Source organism: Biomphalaria glabrata, chromosome 15, assembly GCF_947242115.1.
Source record: "Biomphalaria glabrata chromosome 15, xgBioGlab47.1, whole genome shotgun sequence".
Lineage (NCBI taxonomy): Eukaryota > Metazoa > Mollusca > Gastropoda > Planorbidae > Biomphalaria > Biomphalaria glabrata.
The window spans coordinates 30,587,142-30,611,693 of NC_074725.1; the positions used below are offsets into that span (position 1 = coordinate 30,587,142).

The 24,552-nt window shown below is 38.7% G+C and overlaps 1 protein-coding gene and 1 long non-coding RNA gene across 3 annotated transcripts in view; one reads left to right on the top strand and one right to left on the bottom strand.

The window, feature by feature from the left end:
- On the bottom strand, positions 1-23,205 carry LOC106070048 (nucleoside diphosphate kinase 7-like). 2 transcript variants are annotated; one of them, XM_056012613.1, is made up of 11 exons: positions 23,075-23,205; positions 22,365-22,490; positions 14,908-15,015; positions 12,942-13,111; positions 11,425-11,586; positions 9,445-9,593; positions 7,456-7,614; positions 6,351-6,454; positions 4,013-4,153; positions 1,224-1,331; positions 1-304 (listed from the first exon to the last, which is right to left on the bottom strand). In XM_056012613.1, exons 2-11 carry the CDS (start codon positions 22,365-22,367, stop codon positions 272-274), a joined length of 1,137 nt encoding a protein of 378 aa, XP_055868588.1. In that variant the 5' UTR covers positions 22,368-22,490; positions 23,075-23,205; the 3' UTR covers positions 1-271. The 2 variants fall into 2 exon arrangements, with proteins under 2 accessions (XP_055868588.1, XP_055868589.1); XM_056012614.1 differs by having other exon boundaries at positions 23,147-23,189.
- The window catches only part of LOC129923113 (uncharacterized), a 2,384-nt gene continuing 564 nt past the window's right edge, over positions 22,733-24,552 (top strand). Inside the window, exons 1-2 of the long non-coding RNA XR_008775044.1 lie at positions 22,733-23,007; positions 23,623-24,505. This is a non-coding gene — a long non-coding RNA (uncharacterized LOC129923113). The remainder of the gene's footprint in view (positions 23,008-23,622; positions 24,506-24,552) is intronic.

Sequence of the window (24,552 nt, forward strand, 5' to 3'; positions counted from 1 at the left end):
TTTAAAAAAAAAAGTTTTTATTTGATGATATTTTACAGGCATTGAAAAGTAAAAAAAAAAATTAAATAAATAAAAACATCATATGTATGCAAAGAGATTGCTCTCATTAAGACAAAGTGTTACAAATGCTGTGACACATTACGTGCCAGGTTCTATACGTATACATGTAAATATTCTTTACAAACATTTGATCTTATAGCAAAACTATAAGGTGACCCTCAGCTTTGCCTTACAGACTAACTGTTTACACAGGTTCTGTTCGCTCGGTCACTCAGCGGTCAAGAACTTTAAAGAAGTATTCAACCTGTGAAATAGTTAAAGATAAGAAAAATAATGACCTACTCATAATGTGTCGAAAAGACAAGTAGTATATAGATAGTGAATAAAAGCTCACTAGGGTAATTTCTTCAGGGGCCTCCAAGAAAATAAATTATAACTTTTATATAGCCCTACTTTCATGCTTATAGCATGCTCAGAGCCCTATGGTCCAATCTCATTTGTGAACTAGTAGGGGGAGGGGGGTATCTAAACGAAGGTTTTCTGTGCTGCCTTTAGGCGCTAAAAAAAGACTTTTTAGCTAGAGTTGGGTGTCGAACCTTGAGCCCCCTTCATAAGTAGCCAAGCCAATCCAAGCTCAAATATACTTAGCCCCTCGACCACCGAAAATGAGGTGCTAAGCTATAGCATGTGTAGCTCAATACTAGCCAATAAATTCCAAATTCTAGACAGCCTATGTAGTTCTAGATAAGCTCCATGAGTTAGAAAAGGTTAGAACAGTGTTTCCCAAACTGTGTTCCATAAAAACCTGAAAAGGTGTTCCACAAACTAATAGAACAATGGACCTCATTCACCAATCGTAAACAACCAATATTTAGCCACATGATTCTCTATCTATTCTTTACAAATTAAGATCTAATTTTTTATTCACAATGGCTGTCACATGATACTTTTTTTCGTTGTTTTATCAATATTATCACGTGACTAAATGTTGTTTGTTTACGGTTGGTGAATGAGGTCCATTAACTAGTAGGCCACCACATGAAAAGACCTCTCAAAAAAAAAAAAAAAAAATACTCTGAATGTGTGAAGTGTCCTGTTAAGGAAACAATTAGGAAACTTTGGGTTAGAATATTGCTGTTCAATAAATACACTATGGTGTAAAAGCCAATAATTGCCTCAAGGGGAAGCAACAAGTGGCCAATGTCTCAACACTTATTACTTGCCTCTAATGATGCATCTTCTGGTAGATCTGTACAGTGGACTGCATTCTGAACTTTGTTCACACCAAAACTGGCTCTCAATGTTCTAGGTCGAATGTGGCGGGCTATTTCCTGCATTGAACAAAATGAATGTTGATAAAAACATTTAAAAAGTCTAATTGTTTCTTTCTGATTACTAAGCCCTTTCAAAACTTACAATAATATGGAAAGACATAGGCTTAGCCCTTGGCACCAAAATCAGACTGATGCGCTCTCTGGTCATGGCTACATTTTTATGTTTGTGAGTCTTGGACGCTGACTGCAGAGCTAGAGAGGAGGATCCTAGCAATGAAATAGAGGTGCTACAGAAGAATCCTAGGTATCACATTTAAAGACTGCATCACAAACCAAGAGATTAGAGACAGGGTTTCTGCAGCGATTGGACGCCATGATGACCTGCTAACTATCGTAAAAAAACGCAATCTTAAAATCTATGGCCATATTACAAGATCTCCAGGGCTCGCAAAGACCTCCCTTCAGGGAACAGTACCAGGAAAAAGAGGCAGACAGAGAAAGCGATGGGAGGACAACATAAATGAATGGACAGGCCTTCCATTGAAAGAGGTTCTAACTAAGGCAAAAGTCCGAGGAATAGAGAGAGACGGTTGACGAGTCTTGCGTGGTGCCCCAACGGTCCAACAGACTAAGGGATAGGTAAAGGTAAAGTAAAAAAGGAAACAAAAAAACATCATTATAAGCTTTAATCTTTAGCCCTGGAATGAAATACAGTTCAATAGTGATTTTTTTTAAATACTGCATTTCTGTAGCAAATATTTAGCTATAAACAAATCATTTCATTTAACCTTCTACAGGACTAACTGAATATTCTCTTCTATGCCCTATCAAAGGGACATAACTTTTTTTTCAACTAGAACATAGCAAAGGGACATAACTTAAAAAAAAAAACAACTATAAGTTTACAATAAAAATGTACCAAAAAAAAGTCTACATTTAAATGCCAAGTACTATCAACAGATGTGATCGAAGATATGTTATAGGAATCAAAAATAAATTTAAACAAATACCTACATTTAAATTTAAATGCCAATTACAATTAACAGATGTGATTGAGGATATGTTATGGAAATCTATGTAAAATCTATTTGATCAAAAATTCAATATAAAAAATCACATATTGCATCACGATATTAACAATTGTAATAATAAACTTTTACTTAAAAGTTTTTTTTCCACTTGTCAATTACTAGCTACTGTATAGTTTTGAGGTCATTAGAATTCCTGCTAATAACTTGCATTCTCTTCATGAATGGGTGTTTGTAAGGATAAATTCTTATATTTAAAAAAAAAGTCTCTAACGAACTGTCCAAAAATTTGACAGTTTACGTATATCTTTTGGAAAAAATCACTAGCTAATTGACCACACTGTGAAAACTCTGGTTTCTAAAACATTTAATCATCTTAGAATTAAATTGAATTAAATTAAAAAGACTGCCTACCAAATAAGAGATTAGCAACAGGGTTAATAAAGCAACTGGACCCCACAGACGCCCGCAAACCAGTGTAGAAAAGGGCAAACTTAAACTCTATGGCCACATCACAAGGTCCTCAGGGCTCGCAAAGACCTTCCTTCTGGGAACAGTACCAGGGGGAAAAAAAAGAAGAGGAAGACAGAGAAAGCGATGGGAAGACAACATAAAAGAATGGAGAGACAATGAATGAAATTCTATCCAAGGCCAAAGACAAAGGGGAATGGAGAACAGATCTTATGTGGTGCCCCAAAGGTTCAACAAACTAAGGGATAGGTGAAGGTGATGAATTAAATTTGACTTTATGTTTTTGATCAATGCTAACATACGGAATAAGTTGTTGGCAAGGCAACGCCTCATCTAAACTGTTGCAACGTCTAGAAAACATCATTAAAAAAGCATCAAAAATTACACTCACAACATTACCACATTTAAAGGAACTTTTTGAACAAATGTGCCTAAGAAAAATCGAAAAAATCTTGGAAGACAACGGCCACCCGCTCCATCAGAACTACGCCAGGTCGTCGCGAAGTGGGCGACTGCTGTCAATCAAAACAAGAACGGAGCGGTACAAAAACTCGTTCGTACCTCACTCGGTCAGACACTATCACCGCCACTCATTGATCAGGGAACATGAAATGCACCAAGATACCTGTGTGTAGTCGCCGAATGAACTCTTTATGTTGTCTGTTGTATTTATGTGTATTTTTCTGTTGTGTTGTCTTTATATGAGAAACGAGTCCTTGTAATCACAACAAATTTCCGTAAGGATCAATAAAGCAGTCTTAGTCTTAGTCTTAGTCTATTCCAAGTGATGTCAAAGAAAAAAAAAGTTTTGTTTATGACACATTAAATCACAGCTTCAGCAGGAATACTCCTAGCAATAGTGAAGCAAAACATGAAATAAATAGATTGAGAAATAAAAGACCACCATTTGCTGATTGAAGTGGGAAATGATTTTTAAAAAAAAGCAACTTTTCTGATATTTCTGATTTTATTGGTACACACTGTTTTAGTTTATGAATAAAAGGCTTGCATCATCAGTTACTAACAGAGGGAAATGTTTCAGGGAAGTTAAGTTTTGCATGGTTATTTTACTTCTAAGATTACTATACTTAATTATAAAATTTGTTGATTTTATACATCAATTCTAATATATGTCAATTACTAAATAACACAAAAGGAATATTAAAAAAAAATAATTTTCATTAATTAAAAATAATAACAACATATTTAACATATTCTTAGATAGATTTTCATACTCACTGGGTCCATTGGTCCACAAAACTCACGGAAAGCTTCTGCCACATTGTCAGTAGATTTACTGATAATCTCCATTGCAATGACAGGACCAGAGGCTAGCTCACTGACCATGCCTGGATACTCATGGAGCACACCCTTATACACCTATAGGATGGAGGGGATAAAAAAGGCTTAAAATGACTGCAGTCAAATATACTGCAAAAAAATAATAATTTTTTAATGACTGAAGTCAAATCAAAAGCCCATAGCCTAAGACATCACAAAACGAAAATGGAGCTGGATAGGACACACCCTGCGAAAACCAGCTACCAACATTGCAAAGCTGGCACTTGACTGGAACCCACAAGGAAAGAGGAAAGTGGGCAGACCCAAGCAAACCTGGAAGAGGTCAATCATCAGTGAAGCTGAGGGTACTGGAATGACATGGGGGCAGATGAAGAAAGCTGCTCAGAACCGAGTTCGGTGGAGAGGTGTGCTTGCGGCCCTATGCTCCCCTGGAAGTAAACAGGATTAAGTAAGTAAGTAAGAAGTCAAATCTAAGACTAACTGTGGGGTGCAGTAATAAGTAAAGTTCCCCTTTCAGACCTTGCAATCTATGGGGCAGATGATGTAAAGGTCAAAAGTTTCTAAGGCCAATGGTTAACAAGAGTGTCATGTGGCCAGTACAATGATCAACCACCTTTACTTTCCCCAACTAATGTCAGGTACCTGTCACATCACTGTTTTAGGCTGTGATGTGTTGGTTGAGAGAAGTATTGCATTGGGAAACATGAAGTGAATTATAAAGTTATGGTTTCACATGAAAGTTGAGAACCCAGTTGAATGATGGGATATTTTGGGTCACATGATTAGAGCTGACCACATGGGCAGGTAAGTAGACCCCAGAGATATGGTAGAAGACAGACGTGCCTTGTATTTAAGATAAAAGTATTGATGAATAAATATGCGATGTATTTCTATGGATTACAACATTGTTTTATGTGAAATATTCTGTTCTACTTTGTGATGGCTGAGGTGCCGATATATTGATTGTGAATTATTATTGTGTTTAATAAAAACCATGTCTGTTATGTTCGAGTCTGTTGGTAATCTACATGTTGTGGTCTGATAACTCAGTAGATCCAGAGGTGCACATGTGCAACAACAAAATTAGCGTGTGCACCAAGATATTTAGTCAATAAAGCAAGAACATAACAATAATACCAGAAGAGGTATCTACATCATACAAATATCAGGCTAATTCAAACATGTAAAAGCCTGACAGTACCCATTAGAGTTGGGAGGACTCTAGGGCATCTAAAAATCATAGAATTCAAAATCCCAGTCTTCACTGAGATTTAAACCAGAGATCCCTCAGTTCAGAAGCCAAGCCCTTTGCTACTCAGACTCCATGCTCCCTATAGACATTTAATTAAAAGGGAAGATTGAGCATTTGTACTAATTAGTCCTAGGATATGGAATAAGAAATGTGCCTTTATCTTTGTGTTTTTCTGAGTATTTCTGAGGCTTTGTTTTTGTATTTGAAATTTATGGTTCAGTGTTTTATGTGTTATAGCTACTTTACTTTTATCATATCTTCCTATATAATACAAAAAAGATGATTACGTCCTACATGTCATGCATCTTGACCGACAACTTCAATTCTGTCAAGTCACTGGTTTTCCTAGCTGTTTAAGGTAACCTATTCCATACTCTAATAGCACTAGGGAAGAAGGAGCATTTGTACAAATTTGTCCTAGCATATTTTAAGTCTTTAATCCTGAACTGTCTCTAAATTTAGTGATTTTACTCAAGGTGTTACTCTAGTCAAATGTGAATATTCGTTCCTTATAAATCTCACACCTCCATTTTCTATCTGTTCTACTTTCAGCCCAGATTAGTTAATTCATTAGTCCTAAGTACTTGAATATCTCAGTAGCTAACAAGTCAGCATTTCATCATGGAGGCTCAAGACCACGATTTCAAATTCAGACTCAAGCAACATTTTTTTTTTAAAATTGCCTTTGAAAAGGGAGCACAGTATCTCCCAGATACCCTCTACCCTTCCACAGGTCTACAAAAGTGACTGGACCAAATACCACTAAACATGCTATAAGCATGAAAGTTGCATTAAACAAAAACAATTAATAAAAATATTTCCAATGGCACAAATTTATTGTTGTTGGTCTAGTTCTATAAAAAAATTAATTAAGGAGTGATTCTAAATAATTGATGAATTTCACTTAATTTTTTAAAAGTATTTTAATCATTTTACTTGCTTCATTGCTACGTCTGGGTTTCTGGATTTATCAAGAACAGTGTCCAACTTACATGGATTGGGTTTTGTTTAGTTAAAATGTACCTCAAGAAATTCCTCAACGTTAGCTTTCTCCATGTGAAACATCTGTATGGTGTTAAAACTGAAGCCTCCATCTTGGATGGCCATGATGATTTTACCAGCTAAACCTACAGAATGGAAAATAAAAAATGAATGGAGCTAAGGCTGCCGAGTAGGTGGTCTTATAGGACTTTTTTTGACTCTTACAGTGCTAAATTGATGGCTACGTGGTCATGTGTCAAGCTTTATACTACTGTCTCAATTATCCCAATTTTTTAACCCTACAAGCTTCCAACATCTGCCGTTGTGGGGGAGGTTTAGACAAAACACAATAATCTTAACTTCTAAAGTAACATCGAAACCTTAAAAAAACACAACAAACACTGATAGAGTTCAATTTGAAAAAAAGAATTTCCAAAAATGAGAGAGAATATGAAAAAAAAAATCTGACAGTAATCAACAGCAAAATACCATCAGATATTACAATTATTACTGCAGTGTCATGGACGGTAAGGCACTTGGCTTCCAAACTGAGGGGTCCTGGGTTTGAATCCTGGTGAAGACGGACTTTTAAACATTAGGATCTTTAGGGCACATCTGAGTCCACCCAGCTCAAATGTGTGCCTGACATTAGTTGGTGAAAAGTAAAGGCAGTTTGTCATTGTGCTGGCCACATGACACCCTCATTACCCAAGGGCCACAGAAACAGGTAATCTTTGCACCTGCTCCATAGATCGCAAGGTCTGAAAGGGGAATTTTACTTTCAGTCATAACAGGCACAGGCAACAATTTTCTATAACCTTAATGTTTCCTAAATTAAAAAATGAACAACCTTAATACGGCTGTCTGCTAGGTTGGTATTTACTTCAGACTATCCACATGATGGTACAGAGTTTGAACCCTGCCCACCACCATGCACCGCTGGGCGCTATCATGTGGGAGGTTTGGGATAGGAAGTAATAATCTTCATTTCTGAACGAACGTTTGGAATTCGCAAAATTGCCTATAAATTTAAATTACGTACATTTATTCTCAGCGGAACCATCCTTGTACTGTTTGCATGCTCTACTTAAATAAGGAAAGAAAGATTTACTTTAAAGTGGTATCTATCTACATGAAGAAAACTTACCAGCTTTAATTGCATGAGGCTTAATTAGACACAAAGTGGTATTGCAGCCCAGCGCACAGTTTGTCAAAGTGGCCTTGCTGCATGATGGGAAGAAATATTCTAGCTCTCTGGCGGCAGCTGAAGGACTCCCAGAGCAGTGAACTGCATTGTGCAACAAATCTGTAATAGAAAGATATTTTATAGATAAACATTGGGCTAACAATTGTAAATCAATATTTTTTTCTACATTTTATAATATCTTCCAATGACATAAACTTTGTATTAAATTCTCATTACTGACAGCATGATAAAGTAGTTCATTGAAGTTGTGTCCCTTTGCACAGATTTTGTAAAATATGTCTACAATAGCACTAACTTGTGTTTAAAAACATATTGTTATAAACCTGGTGGTGGTACAGATGGGGGTAGTGGTGTGTGTGTAGTCAGCCGACGCAAATCGCCCGTGATGAGCTACGACGGTCAGCCAAGTCGAGTGTCAACAGGATGGTTCGGGAAGGATCGCCATCGTGAACAGAGCTCAGGAGCGTCACGAGAGTTGTAGTCATCTGACCACCTAAAACGTCGAGCGGCGTTCTGTCCGGTTCGAGAAGGCCAGTAGGGACCCTATATAAGAGCGGAGGTGTCGCAGTCAAGACGGTCGAGAAAAGGGGCTCAATACAGCGAGGTTCAGAATGGAGGTTCACGACAGAAGGTCCACTACAGTCCGGTCGACTACAGCACAGTTCAGTGGTGTGGTTCTGTACGGAGCATTACGATGGTTCAGTGCGGAGTACTGTCAAGTACAGTTGAGACGACTGGCGTCTTGATCTTGGTCTGCGATCGGGTCCAACCTAACGAGCCTAGTGTGTGAAGTCAGTCCTGAACTGTTGAACCCAGTGCAAGCCCGGAACGAGACGGAGAGGCCTGTGCAAGAGTTGATACGGCGGAACGGTGTTATCGGAGAGATATTTGTACAGTGTACGTGTTGCCAATTGTACAGTATTGGCTGTTATTTATTCAACTATTAAGTGTTATGTTACTTTGGAGCCCTGAGTTGTCAAGTTCTTTAAGTTGGTGGTGTATGGTGCAGTTTGCAGAGAGCCTGAATAGTGAGATTCGTAACAATATAATAATAATAATAATAGTAATAATAATAATCTTTATTGTCCGTAAGGAAATTAGTCTTACAAACTGTAGATGAACAGACTGATTGATAGAAAAGAGTCATGAAACAGATCTTTGTAATTTTTCTTGTATTGAGAGTGTGGTTAGAGGATTTCTTTATTGGAGGTTGATGGATTGAAGAAGAGGGATTGAATTATCATACATTCAATTATAAGGAAATAGGAAAATTAAGTTTATTGTACATGTGGGAGTGTGGTGTTGAAGACTGAAGCTTATTGAACATGAGGGGTTTGAAGTTAATTGTTTTATTGATTGGATTGAAGTTTATTGTACATTTGAAGAAACCATTAGTCACTTTTGAAAATTCATAGGAAAGAATTAATAAAATATTTTGTTGAAGACCAATGTAATAATAATACATGAATAATTTTAAACACACCTTTTTTTTTTATATAGATATGGTGGTTTAACTTATAAGGAACACTGATGATTGCAATATAGAAAGAACACTCTAGAATGTCATATTTATTTGCTTTGAAATATAAGACTTACGCATGTGCTCAGCAAATACGACTCAGATTGAGTTAAGTCTGGAAACATATCTGCTCAGCAAATACAACTCAGATTGAGTTAAGTCTGGAAACATATCTGCTCAGCAAATACAACTCAGATTGAGTTAAGTCTGGAAACATATCTGCTCAGCAAATATGACTCAGAGTTAAATCTGGAATCTCCATCAGATTTTTGAACTCCTACCCCCGACTCAAATGGTTTATATGTCACTTAGCCAAAAACGAGGGAAAGAGTGTGGACATATCAATGCCATTTCATTTTCATTGACAACGTTTGATGACATCTTCATGTCTATTTTCTAATCAACCTTACCTTTACCAAACCTGGCCCTCAGTGAGGAAGCGGCCTCCGATCTGGCCACCGAGGGATCAGTCGGCCCCACTAGTTCCTGCCATCTTTGCACTGCATTCTCTCCCACCAGTTCAAAGGCCACTATTGGTCCACTAGTGATGGCGTTGATGCTGGAATGAATTAATGTTAGCCAAATATTAACATGGCAAAGATGCCTCATGTTTACAACGCTGAACTATACATGAGAGGCAGCAAATAAGCTCAGTTCATGTGAGGCTCAACTGTTAGCCAACTTTACATAGCCATAATAATAATGGCAATGTCTTCGATTAGAAGATTAGGGATAAATGCATTGTTTCACATAACTGCGCAAACCCAGTTGTGACCTGCATATTTTCCTGCATCTTATGCAGACAAAGCAGTTGTCCACCGGTGGTCTATGTAAGTTTTCCTTTGTGTTTTCTGCCCTTTGGGTCTCAAATGTGTGAGAGAGATATAATAACTAGACTTTATACATGTTGATGGAGTTGTCATTGGATTGTAGCTATAGACAGCAAGTCCAACTAGCTCTTGTAAGCATCTTACATTCATATATGAATATTAAGATCAGAAAACTCCTTGTACAAGCAAAATAAACTTGTCTTCTGTTGATAAATATACACAGATTTCACTTTCAATGTACATCTATGTAGAACAAGGTGTTGAACGATTTTAAAATATATTTTGACTCACTTCAAGCATTTGTTTTCAAATGGTTTTCTAGCTAACTTTGTCGCTTTGTCTCCCTTTCATCAGCCATTCACTACTTTTTATCCAGTCATAACTATCAATTATTCTTAAGGTTACGTCACCAGGGCCAGCCTTAGGCATAGGCAGCCACCTCCGATTGATGGGGGCCTCACACAGGAATTAAAAACTATATTTTTTTAGAGAAGAAATAGCAAAATAGGTCTTCAATGTTATTGTTGGAATACACTAGGTTTTTTAAAAAATTGCGTAATTTCATTTTTTTCGCTGTTTAGTTTTTATTTTTCAATTTCATTTGGGGCCACTGAATTTACTTCACCTGCAATTATCTAAGGCTGGCTCTGACATCACCCAATACAAACAAACACACACACTCCATAACTATATAAAACATAAAAGCAAATGTTATCTCAAAACGGCACACAAGGAATAAATTCCTCTCTGTAGATTACAAATTTGTGATTATTAGGGTGTAAAATTGAACATAACATATATTATGAAACAAAAATTAATTTTCAATTTTGTTTTAATCAGTATCAAACTCTCTTATTTTTTGAGCCATCTTGTTCAGAACTTTCAAGAAAGGTTTAATACGATTTTTAACAATCAAAAGATGATGACTGCATTTCAGTGAAATTTGTCATCATTTGTAAGTCTTTCAGGTAAATCAGTTTAACAAAACAAAATGTCTCGATAAATTCTGAATTGGTTTGACAATACAAAGTATCAACCATTAATTTGGCCAGCCCAATGACCAAATGCCTTTACCTACCCCAACTAATATCAGGTAGCCTAAAGAGTTGGGCAAGCTCAAGGACAACCTTAAAATCCCAAAGTTCAAAATCCCTGTCTTCACTACAATTGGGATGTTGGCCAAGAGGCTTAACTTCTTGAGCTTGGCTTGGCTACCTATCAAGGGGGCTTGAGGTTGAGCAAAGTTATGTTTACTAAGCACCTGAAGGCAGCAGAGAAAACCTCCCAGATACCCCCTATCTCTACTGGCCCACAAATGAGATTAGATCTATAAGCATGAAAGTTTTGCTACATAAAAGCTATTGATTTTTTTGAACTCCTGACTCCATGGCTCAGAAGTCAAGAACCTTACCCCTCAGCCAATATACATTCTAAGCTGAGAATAATAGTTTTTAAAAAGAGCCAAATTTATTACAAACAGTGCATTCAAATTAACTGCTGACACAAGCAATAGTGTACATTAGAAAGATGCAAGAGAAGCACTTTTAGCATTGTACCTACTTCATAGCACTTTGCTTATTGTCTTCTTCATGGAGTCGGTATGCATCATTGTGCTCAACCTTGCAGAGCCTCAGTTTGGAAATAAGGAGGCCTCGATCATAGATTGCATGAATAATCTCTCCAAGTTTGTCCAGTGAATTTGGCTTGACATAGCCAAGAGTCCTAAATAAGATCATAATTTTGAACATAAATTCATGCAAGACAAATGAACAGATACACTAAAGCACTAGTTAAACTAAGAACAAATTCTAATATATGCTGCTCAGAGCCTGCATACCCAACGCAAACTCCAAATTCATGCAAATGGTAATTTGTCAATTAAATTTTGGCTTTCAAAACTTCTAAATAAAATAAATGAGAAATGGATGAGCTCCCATCCAAATCACAATAAAGATGACGCTTACTATAAGCTATCCCGACAAGACCAACGTCTAATCTTTCGACTCAGGACCGGACGCAATAGAATGCGACAACACATGTACTGGAAGCTCAAAATTGGAACAAATAAAATCTGCCCATGTGGATTATCACCAGAAAATGCCGACCACGTCCTCCAAAACTGCTCTCTTTACCAAGAGGCCTGTATAAGACATTGGCCCCAAATCACCCCAATAGAAAGAAAACTATATGGAGAGCCCCCTGATTTGGAAACCACTGTGCAGTTCATCTCATGTATTGGTCTAGTCATATGAAGACTCCAACATAACAATGAGAACAATGAAGAAAAACTTCTAGTGCATCTATTATCTGCAAACAAAATCTGGGACAGTTTCGAGAAGTATGAAAAATTGCAGAACTTAAAAGTGACATTGGGACTTAAAATTTTGCATTGTCATCAATAGCAAAAAGACCTAGACATGGACTATCAGGGTTTAGAGTTTGAGTTTGAAAGGGGTATTGGAGCCAACAGCTAATTGTAAAAACATCCAATTGGTAGTCATAATGAAATGCTCAATATTACAGATCAACTAGAGTGAGATGATCGTTTTAGCCAGCATGTTTTTTAGGGTGGAAATAATCATGATAGAAACCCAGGTTTGATACAAATGTAATCATGAAAATAAAAACTGCCAATTCTGTTTAAAATTGATGCATCACAATTTAAAGATATCATTAAGCTGAAAGAGGAGGGGAACAAAATTTATTTCATGACAAGAGAATATCTAAACACTTGTTTTAAAGCTAGAAAACACTCCAGGACAGTAGACTAAATAATAAATACAATACTGAGAAATTAAATACAAAATTACTACCTAACAAAATACTTAGAAAGACATATGCCAGGACCATATTGCCATTAGAGCTTAAAAATAAAGTTTCCTAAATAAGATAGGAAAACTGAAGACTTAAAAGAGTTGAAATCTCTATTTGACATGTACAACTAGATTAATAAATGAGTATGTGTAGGATGTAATTATCTTCTTTTTTTTTATAAAGGAATATAAGAACGTAATTATCTTAGAACTTTTTTTAAGGTAAGCTTGAAGTTTTTATAAGAAGATAACAATGTCTATTACCTCTCCAGTTTGCTCATCAGTTTCCTTTTTGTGAACTCGTCTCCAAAGTCAACAATTTTTAGTTGCCTTCCCAACACATTGATGGAAGCCCCAATGTATAAATCTTGAAGTTCTATTGGGGAAGCAGAAATGTTGGTTTTCAGGAACATTTTTCGAGTTTTAATGTCAAACTGCAAAACAAAAAAATCAGTTAAGATTTTCTACCATAGAGTGGTCGCCATTGAAAACAAAAACTTCTAAAATGTGATTCCTATAAGCAGGTCTAAGTTTGTGTTTGGAAGAAAACCCAGGCTCAAATATGTTTTGATCCTTACATCTAATTGTTTGTGAAAGCAAGTGTGGGGTTTTAAGTGGGCCATATAGTAAAGTTCCACCTTTTAGACATTGCAATCTATAGGGCAGAAAATGTAAAGATCATCTGTTTCTGTGGCCCACAGTTAACGAGGATGTCATGTGGCTATCAAGATGAACACCTACCTTTACTTTTCCCCAACTAATGTCAGGTACCCATTTGAGATGGGTAGACTCAGAGTCACCCTAAATCCCAGTCCTCATCAGGTTTCAAACCCAGGAAATCCAGTTCAGAAGCCAAGCAATTTACCCCTCATCCACTGTGCCTCCACAGGTGGGTTGCATAACCATCTGAATATGGGTGATTCTAAAGGTACAGATAACTCTAATGAATTGAAATGTACATTTTTGAGGACCTGGAGGGTCAAGTCAACTGCTTGGTTTGTACCTGAGTCACTGCTAGGTGATGTTGCCTAGTCAGAGATTTGTAATTTGCATCCTTTTTTTTTTATTTTGTCTATGCTTAGTCATATTGAACCATAAAGCTACTATTATATGCTACAAGCCTTGTTTTGTTTTGTTTTTTAATGGATTCATCATATAATGTAACAGAAACAAATTCTTTTCACAATTACAACAAAATCAAAAAACTTTCAAAGAGAAAAATTCAACATTCAATTTAGCTGGCAAGCAAAGAATTGTTATGATATAATTGCTTTTTGGTACAGAGAGTAAGTTATTTAATAATATTTTTTTTTTATCATAGACTAATGGTGTGCAGTTTTAGAAATGATGTGACATTCTTTTTCACAAATTACCATTTAAGCAGTAAATGAGTTAAGAAAACAATTGGATATAAAAATTTTTTTTATTAGCTTTTATATAGCGCTACTTTCATGCTTAAAGCATGTTCAAAGCACTTTGGTCCAATCTTGTTTGTGGACCAGTTGGGGGAGGGGCTATATGAGAGAAGGTTTTCTGTACTGCCTTTAGGTGCTAAGTTAACATAAATCTGCTCGAGTCGGATGTCGAACCTCGAGCCGTTTCATAGGTAGCCAAGACAAGTTCAAGCGACCATCATGGTCACCATGTCAAGGAATAACAGATTATTTTGCCTAATTTGTTTTTCTTTTGCTTTAATATGTATTCATTACAAAATGTATTAATAATCAAAAGTGAAAGTAATATCACAACCATTACAAGCAATGTTTCAAAGTTTAAGTGTTATCACATTTTAAATTTTTCTCCCAGACTGGCATACATATTATAGTGATTACATCATTCTTAACATTCTTCCACTCAATTCATCAATGTTTTTTTTCAGTTATCATTGTGAAAGCAGCTTTTACAAAAACAAAAGGCAAACAAACTAAATTGCTTTAGATTTAAGGAGATCACAAATAAAAATTATCAAATTAAACCACAAGGAATATAACAACGTTGTGAATATCATAGTCATGCGGTATATGCGCTGGACTGTGGTTTGGATTTCTCATATGTCCCAAACTCATATCCTGCCTATCATCCCCCCTCGTTCTGCCGGAGGCTTGAACCAGGAAGTAAATTATCTTCAGCTCTGAAGGAACATCCGAAATATGTAAAACATTTTTACAAACACATAAAAAGTAGAAATGATAACAAGATCATATGGAAGCCCTTCATATAGTTTTCTTACCATTTCAATACTTTTACTGCCAGAATAGTAGAAAAATTGGAAAGTTCTGGTCCGAGCTGCCAACTCTTCATACCATTCCACAATGAAAGCAAAACGTGCATCATCTGCCTGAAAAAAAAATAAACACTTATCAAATAAAATGATAGAGATAATCAGACTATGAACAATGTTGTGTAGCTCCTGATTTACTGCACCTCTGCTTAATCAATGTTATGATACATATTTTATTTCAGTTATTTGTGTAGTAATCTTGGAACCAAAAGAGTAGATAAAATTAGACTGGAAATATGACATGTTTAGAGACGCTAGAAGGAGTGACAACAGAGACGCATAGAGTAGAAGTCTTAACTACCATTTTCCCTTGTAAATAAACGTTTTAACGGTTTACTAAGCGTTATCCAGTTCTTTAAAGAGAGTCCGGAAAGCCGAGCAGCTGCGCGGACATGCATGTGTGTTATAAGTCTTGAGTGGAACATAACATCATTTACCTCTACTGTAAAGTGAAATTAGGAAAACAATCTATAATGACTTAAACAAGGACATTTTATAAATTATAATAAAAGCTTGGTAGCTTACAAATGTGGTTCCCTAAGGTTGTTATCCCTGGAAGTGCTAATGGATATAAGCACTCCATTACCTATGCTACTTGTTGAGTTTGTAAGCTCAACTCAACAAATTATCTTCAATCTTGAAAGCATCAAAGACTACGTGTAACATAATGGCAATGTCTTTGATTTCAAAGATTAAGGAGAGTGCAGCATTTCACATGACTAAGCAAATCCATTTGCGACAGGCATATTTTCCTGTGTTTCATGCAGACAAAGCCAGTCTATTGAATTTTTCATTCTGTCTTCTGCACCTGTCTTCAAGGAGAAACAGAGATTTGATTTGATTTGATTTGTTGATTTGAGGCACATCGGCACAATTTAGGCCATGTCGTGCCTGCAGTCCCTTAAGGACTACTCTCTCTCTAAACAGCAAGGGCCAGATTCTATACAGTAATATAATTAAAATTAAGGTCTATTCACAGTTAAAATAGTAAAGGTAGTAAAAATTTAAATATTTGGTAAAAATCTAATGTAAATAGTGCATGTTCACAAATTCAGAAATCACATCTTCGTAGATAGCCCCACTTCCCGAATAAAGCCCAGTACCTTCCCAGGGTCGACATTATTAAATAGTGTTTTTAGATTAGTGGCTCTAAAATGTTTCGCCCTGACATCCTGATATCTGGGGCAATCAACGAGGATATGTTCCACGGTGAGGCGAGAGTCACAGTACTCGCAAAGTGGGGGCTCCTCTCTCTTCAGTACAAAAGAGTGCGTGATGTAGGTGTGGCCAATCCTAAGTCTGGACATGGTTGAGCTACCACGCCTTGTCAGACCCTTAGATGTGGGCCGCCACCTGACATCCGCCACAATCTGCCTGAGTTTACTGTGAGTCTCAGCCTCCCATCGGTTCTGCCACTCTCGATAGGTGGCAGAGGCAATACTTTGTCTCAGGTCCGAGTAGGGGATTTGGGTTCCTGACACCGCATGATTTAGGGCTCTCTTTGCTTCTCTGTCTGCGGCTTCGTTTCCCTCAATGCCAACATGGGAGGGGACCCAGATGAAGGTGACATCCCTACGGTCGGCTGTTATTAGGTCCAACAGCTTCAGGCTCTTATGTACCAATGGGATGTCAGTCTTCATCCGCCCCAAAGCTTGCAATGCAGATTTGGAGTCGGAGCAGATTATAAATTTCCTCCTTTCTGATGCTTTTACGGCCATAAGTGCAAGCAATATTGCGTGCAATTCGGCCGTAAAGATGGAGCAGCCATCGGGGAGTCTACGGGAGATTGTTTTGTTCCGAAAGGAGCAGGCACACGCGACCTTTCCCTCCATTTTGGATCCGTCTGTGTAGATGGTGCCACAATCTCCGTAGCTCTCCTGCAGTTCCCTAAAGTGGACTTGTAGTATGCTTGGGTCTGTATTTTCTTTTTTGAAATTAAGGAGGGATAAATTTAATTTGGGTTTATTCATTAGCCAAGGAGGATTCTGAGGGGTTTCTATTTTAGAGATTTGGTCAATGGGTGGGGTTAAATTTTGGATGGGTTCTCTCATTCGAAGGCCCAGCGGCTGTATGACGTTAGGCCTTCGATTGTATAATTCTACCTCTGTGGGGTTAAATATGGAGTCAAAAGCAGGGTTCGTGGGGTTGGATTTTAGCTTGACTATATACTGCATTGCAAGCTTTTTCATTCTTATATCCATGGGGAGTTCTCCAGCCTCCACATGGAGACTTGGGATAGGTGATGTACGAAACGCGCCGAGACAGAGACGCAGGGCAGCATTTTGTATTGGTTCCAGTATTTTTAGGTACGACTTTCTTGCTGCTCCATATATTATGGATCCGTAGTCTAGCTTGGATCGAATTAGACTCCGATAGAGCAGCAGCAAGGTATCTCTGTCAGCTCCCCAGTCCGTATGGCTGAGTACTCTTAGTATGTTTAATGACTTTTGGCATTTCTTCTTAAGTTCCTTAATGTGGGGGAGAAAATTAAATTTGGAATCTAAGGTGAGGCCTAAAAATTTTGTAGTTTTCACGACAGGGATCTTCTTTTTGTGTATAAATAGTTCAGGGTCTGGGTGGAGTCCCCTTAGATTACAAAAATGCATACTAACTGTTTTGGAGTCTGAGAATTTGAAACCATTATAGTTTGCCCAACCCTGAATTTTGTTTAAACATAACTGTAATTTCCTTTCTAAGGTGTTCATGTTTTTCCCATAAGTAAGAATGACAAAGTCATCAACATACAAAGAGCACTCTATGCCAGGGGACAGCGCATTTATGATGCTATTTATTTTAATGTTGAACAGGGTGACTGACAGAATGCTGCCCTGGGGTACACCCATTTCCTGGTCATGAGTGTCAGAAGCGGAGTTGCCCACTCGAACCTGAAATTTTCGATCTTTCAGGAATTCCTCCACAAAACGGGGGAGGTGTCCCTTAAGCCCCATAAGCGCCAGGTCATGTAGAATGCCATGTTTCCAGGTTGTGTCATAGGCCTTTTCTATATCGAAGAATACAGCTACTAGATGTTCTCTTCTGAGTAATGCATTTCTAATATAAGCTTCCAGCCTTACCAGGTGGTCAGTTGTTGTCCGCCCCTGCCGGAATCCGCACTGGTAGTTTGAGATCACTTTATTCCTTTCCAGGTACCAGACCAGCCTACTGTTAATCATTCTTTCCATGGTTTTGCAGATGCAGCTTGTTAGTGCTATTGGTCGATAGTTAGCTGGGTCAGAGCCGTCTCTTCCCGGTTTAGGTATCGGTATAACTGTGGCTTTCCTCCAGCTGTTTGGGAAAGCGCCTGTTTGCCACACACAGTTATAGACCCCTAGCAGGACTGCCAATGAGGGTTCGGGAAGGTGCTCGAGGAACTGGTAATGGATTTCGTCTTCTCCAGGCGCTGTGTCATGTGACTTGTCCAGCGATTCCCTCAGTTCCTCAAGCGAGAACGGTTTGTTGTAGTCTTCATTGTTCTCTGACCTGAAATCAATGGGGTGTCTTTCCTCCCTGGTTTTGACTTTTTGGAACTCTGGCGTGTAGTGTGCAGTGGATGATTTTTCTGCTATTGAGGATGCAAGGCAGTCAGCTATTTCTCTGGGGGACGTGACAGTTCGTCCTTGATTTTTCAAATGCCCTATTGCATTTGATTCTTTCCCTTTGATTCGCCTTACTGCCTTCCAAACCGCTCTAGCAGAAGTTTTGGCATCCAGACTGCCGACAAAACTTCTCCAGGAATTCCTTTTGGCTGACCGTATGGTTTGTCTAGCCTTTGCTCTAGCTATCCTGAATAGCTTTAGGTTTTCCTGGGAAGGATTCTTTATAAATGCAGCCAGTCGTTTTTTCCTATCACCAATAGCACTTTTGCAAGCTGTATCAAACCATGGTTTGCTAGGCCGTTTTGGATTTGCAGAGGTTAGGGGTACAACTTTCCTGGCTATACTTAGTAGCTTGCTAGCAAAGGTATCAGCTGGGTTCTGTTCATGGAGGATATTTTCTGTGATATCCTCAGAGCATCTTTTTTGGAATTGTTCCCAATCGGCCTTATTCAGTTTCCACCGCTGAGGTCGTCCCAATGAAGGGAGATTGTTAGTAATGATGATTGGGAAGTGATCACTTCCCCGTAGATCATTGCTAACTGACCATTTAAAATCGTCCAGAAGTCCGGGGACGCATACGGTGAGGTCAATGCATGTGAATGATCCAGTTCCTGGGTGCAAGTAGGTCGGTGATGCATCATTAAGTATGCATAAATCATGTTGGAGGAAGATATCCTCCAGCATACGACCTCTTGTGTCGGTATTGTTGGATCCCCACATGGTGTTATGGGCATTGAAATCCCCAAGGATTAAATAAGGCCGGGGGAGTTGTTTCAATAGGTCCTCCATGTCTGTTCGGTTTAATGGAGCGCCTGGTGGTAGATACAGGCTGCAGCAAGTGATAACCTTGTGAAGGGTTATCCTAGCTGCTACGGCCTGTAGTGTGGTCTGTAGTTCTACCCTCTCATGGGGGATGCTATCCTTCACAAGGATACAGACTCCACCTGATGCTCTCTCTGCATCCTCAACATTCTTGGTGTAAGCACGGTAGCTTCGGAAGCTGATGCAATCTTTTAGAAATGTTTCCTGTAAGCAGACAGCTACAGGAGTCTCAGAGTCCATCAGTAGCTGCATTTCCTCGTAATTGGCCTTGAGGCCTCTACAATTCCACTGTACAATTCTGGAATCCATGGCTTATTCTAGATGACCTACTTGGAGCTATTTGGCCTTGGGAGGCCCCCGGGGGGTTTCCCTTTATTCCAGTGACCTTGGTATTTTTATTCTTGGGTTTGGATGGAGAGGAGGACAACCCCCTTTTGGGGGGAGTCTTTCTCTCTGGAGAGGGGAGATCTCTCTGGTTAGAGCGGAGGTTATTTCCTCCTCTCTCACCTCGGGCATCCTCTCCGCTTTGATTTCTCCCCTTAGGGAGTTGGTCAACCTCTAACTCAGTAGAGGTTGGGGTGTCTGGCTGGGTTCTCTGAGGAGAACCTGTGTCAGACATGATGTCTCCGGGTTCTCCCGGAGTATTGGTTTTGACATGCTGCTCAGTCTCCATGCTCTCATCAGCGAGCACAGAGAACCTGTTCTTTAGCATGACAACAGGGCTTTCTTGTTTCTTCAGAGGTGTGTTCTTTGGCGGTGTTTTCTTCTGAGTTGGGGGAGGAGGAGGGGGTGGTGGGGTCAATGTGTCCGTCTGTGTGGCTATGGATCTTCCTTTCTTAGCAACAGCCTGGGCGTAGGTCTTTGTCAAGCCGAATTGGCCCTTGGGTAGGGCCAGTACAGCCGATTTCGCCTGGCTAAAGGTACATCCGTTTCTTGCCTTGTACTCCTGCACGGCAACCTCCTGTTTCCACACAGGGCAGTCCTTGGAGTAGGCTGAGTGGCCAGCTTGACAGTTTGGGCATTTGAACTGGGCTGTGCAGCCCTTGTCCTCATGACCCTCTCCAGCACATCTGGCACACACAGTGTTCCTCTTACAGACTGCCGCGCCGTGTCCATAACCCTGGCACTTGAAGCACCTCATGGGGTTAGGTATGTAGGGCCTCACTGGAACTCGTAGGTATCCTGCCTTCACATACTCTGGCGGTGTCCTAGTTCCGAATGTGAGGATAATAGTGGCGGTTTTGACCTCCTCACCCTCCCTGCGCCTGGTAATGCGCCGGGCATGGGTGACTCCTTCAATGCCCTCCACTATTTCCTTCTCGGAACATTCCAGTAGGTCCCTAGAGCTGATTACACCTCTGCTGGTGTTCAGACTCTTGTGTGGCATGACTTCCACTTGGAGATCACAGAGTCTTCTGCATCTTAAAAGCCCATCAGAGTGTGTCTTGCTGTCTACTTCTACAAGGAGTTCCATTGTTTTGTGTAGCTTAGACACACTCTTGGGCTCTCCCACTACTGACTTGAGTCCCTTATAGATAATAAAAGGGCTCAACTTGGTCAGGCTTTTTCCCTCCTCTGTGCATCTAACCACCAGAAATGATGGCCAGGTGGCACAGCTTTTTGGGACCTCCTCTTTTTTATCGTCAATTCGTCGTTTCTTGCCCAGACATAGGTCTGGGGCAAGTAGTTTTGTGTGTGTTTTTTGGTCCATATATATATTTTGGTTAATTCGGCACCTGTGCTCCCCACCCGCCATCGAGTCCAACAAGGGGACGGGCCATTCGGATGTCCAGAGGCTACACAGGTGCTATACTCAGTCAGCTGCTACATCGGACATGTGTCCGATACAGCAGCTCCCTGATTGACCCTCCAGCCACCGCCTGGTAGCTCGGCATGACCAGCCGGTTGACCATCTGGGTCTCAGGTCTAGGGGAACTTGGAGCCAAAGTATTGTGTTGTTGTGGTTTATCCTCAGATAGCCACCACTCAAACACCAGGATCTCTTTATCCCCCCTTACCCGTCGCAGTCCACGGCAAACGGACTGGTCTAGGACGTAGTGAGAATTTAAAGTTAAGGAGACAGTGTGATGATCAATGAAGGCAGACTTAGGAAAAGAGGAGGCAGACACAATGATAGAAAAGAAGTAGGGCACTTTTGAGCTCCAAAAGTGCTAAGGAGCGCAGTTTAACGTCATGTCTCGGGACGAGAGAAACAGAGACAGAGTTTGTAAGGAGTTCAGTTCTGACAGAAAGGAGACCAGGACTGTGAGTCAACAGTGAAGTCAGTCCATGTGGAGTGAGTCCTTGAAAGAAGCAGTATGAGAGATAGACAATAGAGTTTAGTATGGCCAGTATGGCAGTACAGTGATGTAAAGTATAACATTTGTAGTCAGTTTATTGTGTTTCCAAATATGTCCTATTGGCTGTTATTTATTAATTTACTCATTAAAGTACCACATTATTTTGAACTCTCACTGTCGAATTCTTGAGTTAGATGTGACAATGTGACTGAATGTGTGTTGAGCAGTAGTTAAAGAATCAGAAAGCCTGATTAGGAGAGAGAACCATATTCATAACATTATGAAGTCTGAAAGTTTTTCTTTGGTCAGTAGTCACTAAGTCTATTACTATAGCCATAGCTCTAAGTAGATCTATAGTCTATAGGATAGGAAGTACAAGACACTAAATCTAGTAGTATCTAAGTAACCTCATCAAATATTGATACTGACATTACTATAATATTACTATAAAACTATATTGTAATATATTGACTATAAATTAAAATTAGTGAAAAATTATAAAATACGATAGCGATGTGAGTATTGTGAGTCGGATGGTGTTTATTGTTTAATGCTGGGTTTGTCACTTGTGACTGTGAAGTTGTGACTTAATGAACTTTTTTTTTATTTAACCTGTACTTATGAATGCCAATATTTTGAATAAATTATCCTTAATTTGAACGACAGTACATGCGAGGAGTTAACTTACCATTTTGTTAAACTTTACAACAAAATTTTAAGACTAAAACAAAACAGGATGTCAAGAAAAGCTTGTTGTAGCAACAGGCTAATGCATAGCATGGTAGCCACTTTGGCTTATAAATATGTCCAGATTCTGTAAAAAAAATAAAACCCAGAAATACTTAGAATGTATTCACGTATGAATTAAAAAAAAAAAAATAGCGGGATTACGTAAAAAGAAAACAAACTAAGATTTATTAAACAATATCTACTGAGTCTATAATAAAATTATTTTTCCCTATGGCTATAGATCTAGACCTAGATCTATATATATAGATCTAAACTAATCTTAATAAACCTAGACATAGAGGCTCTAGTCTAGTAGAGCAAGTTTATGAAGTTACCGGAACCGCCCGCCACAGCGGTAGTATTCCAATTCATTTCTTGCGGCAGTATTTAAGCCTGTAACAATGGGTATTTCGAGCCAGTCGGGTTTTGTCTTCAAAATCAGACACAAGGATAATCAGAGCCCTTTGTTTGTTCAAGGACCGGATATCAGATTATTAATGCTTTGGATTAATATTAATAATATCAGCGCTTTTCTATCGTCTTCATATGATATTCAATCATGGAGTCGGAGTTCCAGTGTGTGGAGCATACGCCTCATACGGGTAAGTTGACCATCCATAATTTTTTTATTATGCTAATTAGCATGCTAAATTAAGTTACCCTGTGTACCTTAATATCTAATCTAATTATTTTTGTAAATATTATCGCAATAAGTGATTGCCATAATTAGTAAATGGTTACACGGTGCATCAAGTATCTTGGCTAGAAAACGAAACAAGCCGCCATTATTAACCGGAAATGATAGATTCAATGGTTATCAATGGCCGCTTCGCTTTTTTGTTAGATCGATTATTTTGAAATCCATCATTAAGAACAGTTTTATTTAATCATCCGTGTTTTTTAATGTAATTTTTTAAAATTTTAGGATAATTTTAAACTAGTTTAATTATTATTTTTCGTTTGTAGGATATTCTAGTAGATCTAGATCTATTTGATAATTGTAGAAATTATTTTAAAGGCTTATGATGGACATGAAGTTGAGACTTGAGCCTTCAATATTTTTATAATTATATAAAATGTTTTATTGGAGTCCTATTATCCTTTTATAAAAAAAAATCTTTTAACTGCATCTAATTAAAATTGTGCATGTGTAATTTTGTTTGACACATTTTTTTTCACAATTAAATAAAACTTTTTTTTTGTGACATTTTCCCCAGATAATGTGGGCGTGGCAGGCAATGTCGTAGGTGTTGACAGGATTGTTGCGCAGACAAGCAGTCCTATAGTTGCGACAGGCACTACGGTAGCAGGTACTTTTATACCTGGAAGCATGAAGGACTTAAGGATGTATAAATGCATCAGACACTTATTGTGTTTATTTCAACTGCTGCTGTTGGATTTGAACTGAAATTTGGCAACATAGAATATCTTCTTTACAACAACACTGTCGTGAAGGTGGCTGAAGCTGTTTTCAGTTATTTTACAAAAGTTGGCATTGCAATGACCAAGGCTACAGTTGACAATAAGATTAGAAGGCATAACACTGACATTAAGAATTTTCTTAGGTTGATTACCCGCAGCTGGCATTTAGTTGCGCCTTACTTGGACAAAGTTTTTTTTTCCAATACTGCTGGCAATAAGAGACCTTTCCAAGACAGCCCTGAACGAACTAGTATGGTGAAGAAGTTGCGACCTGAAGGTGATGTTGAGGCCACTGAAGGGCCAGGTAACACCGAACAACACTGTGCTCGTTGTTGCGCATGACAACAGCATTTTGTAGCTTACAGTGCCAGTTTGTCAGAAAAACTACTTGTCAGCAGAAAAGAGGTTCGTCTTTTAAGGAAGCGCTACAACACCAGAAGAGTCATTCAGGACCTTAGACGGAAATCTATGCTGATAACATCTTATCGCCAAGTGAACGCTGCCCTGAAGAGGGAAAATGAACGCCTGTATAAAGAAACTCATCAGTTGAGTTTGTAACTGAAGAAGGCAGCAGCTGGACTTTCTAAATGGAAAAGAATTGCTAAAAGAAGATCAGAGCAGAGAAACCTTTTGAAGAACTGAATTCAGTCGTTAAAGTTATCTTTGGAGGAAGCTCAGGTGAGGAAAGATGAACATAACAATCCATAGAAATGAATAATCAGACC

What these genes read in the sequence shown, in the direction of transcription:
- LOC106070048 (XM_056012613.1), bottom strand. An exon ending in GCAGTAAAAGTATTGAAATG is followed by an intron (nt 13,112 to 14,907) that starts GTAAGAAAACTA and finishes TTTGTTTTGCAG; the next exon opens with TTTGACATTAAAACTCGAAA. An exon ending in TTTGTGGACCAATGGACCCA is followed by an intron (nt 1,332 to 4,012) that starts GTGAGTATGAAA and finishes TGTTCAATGCAG; the next exon opens with GAAATAGCCCGCCACATTCG.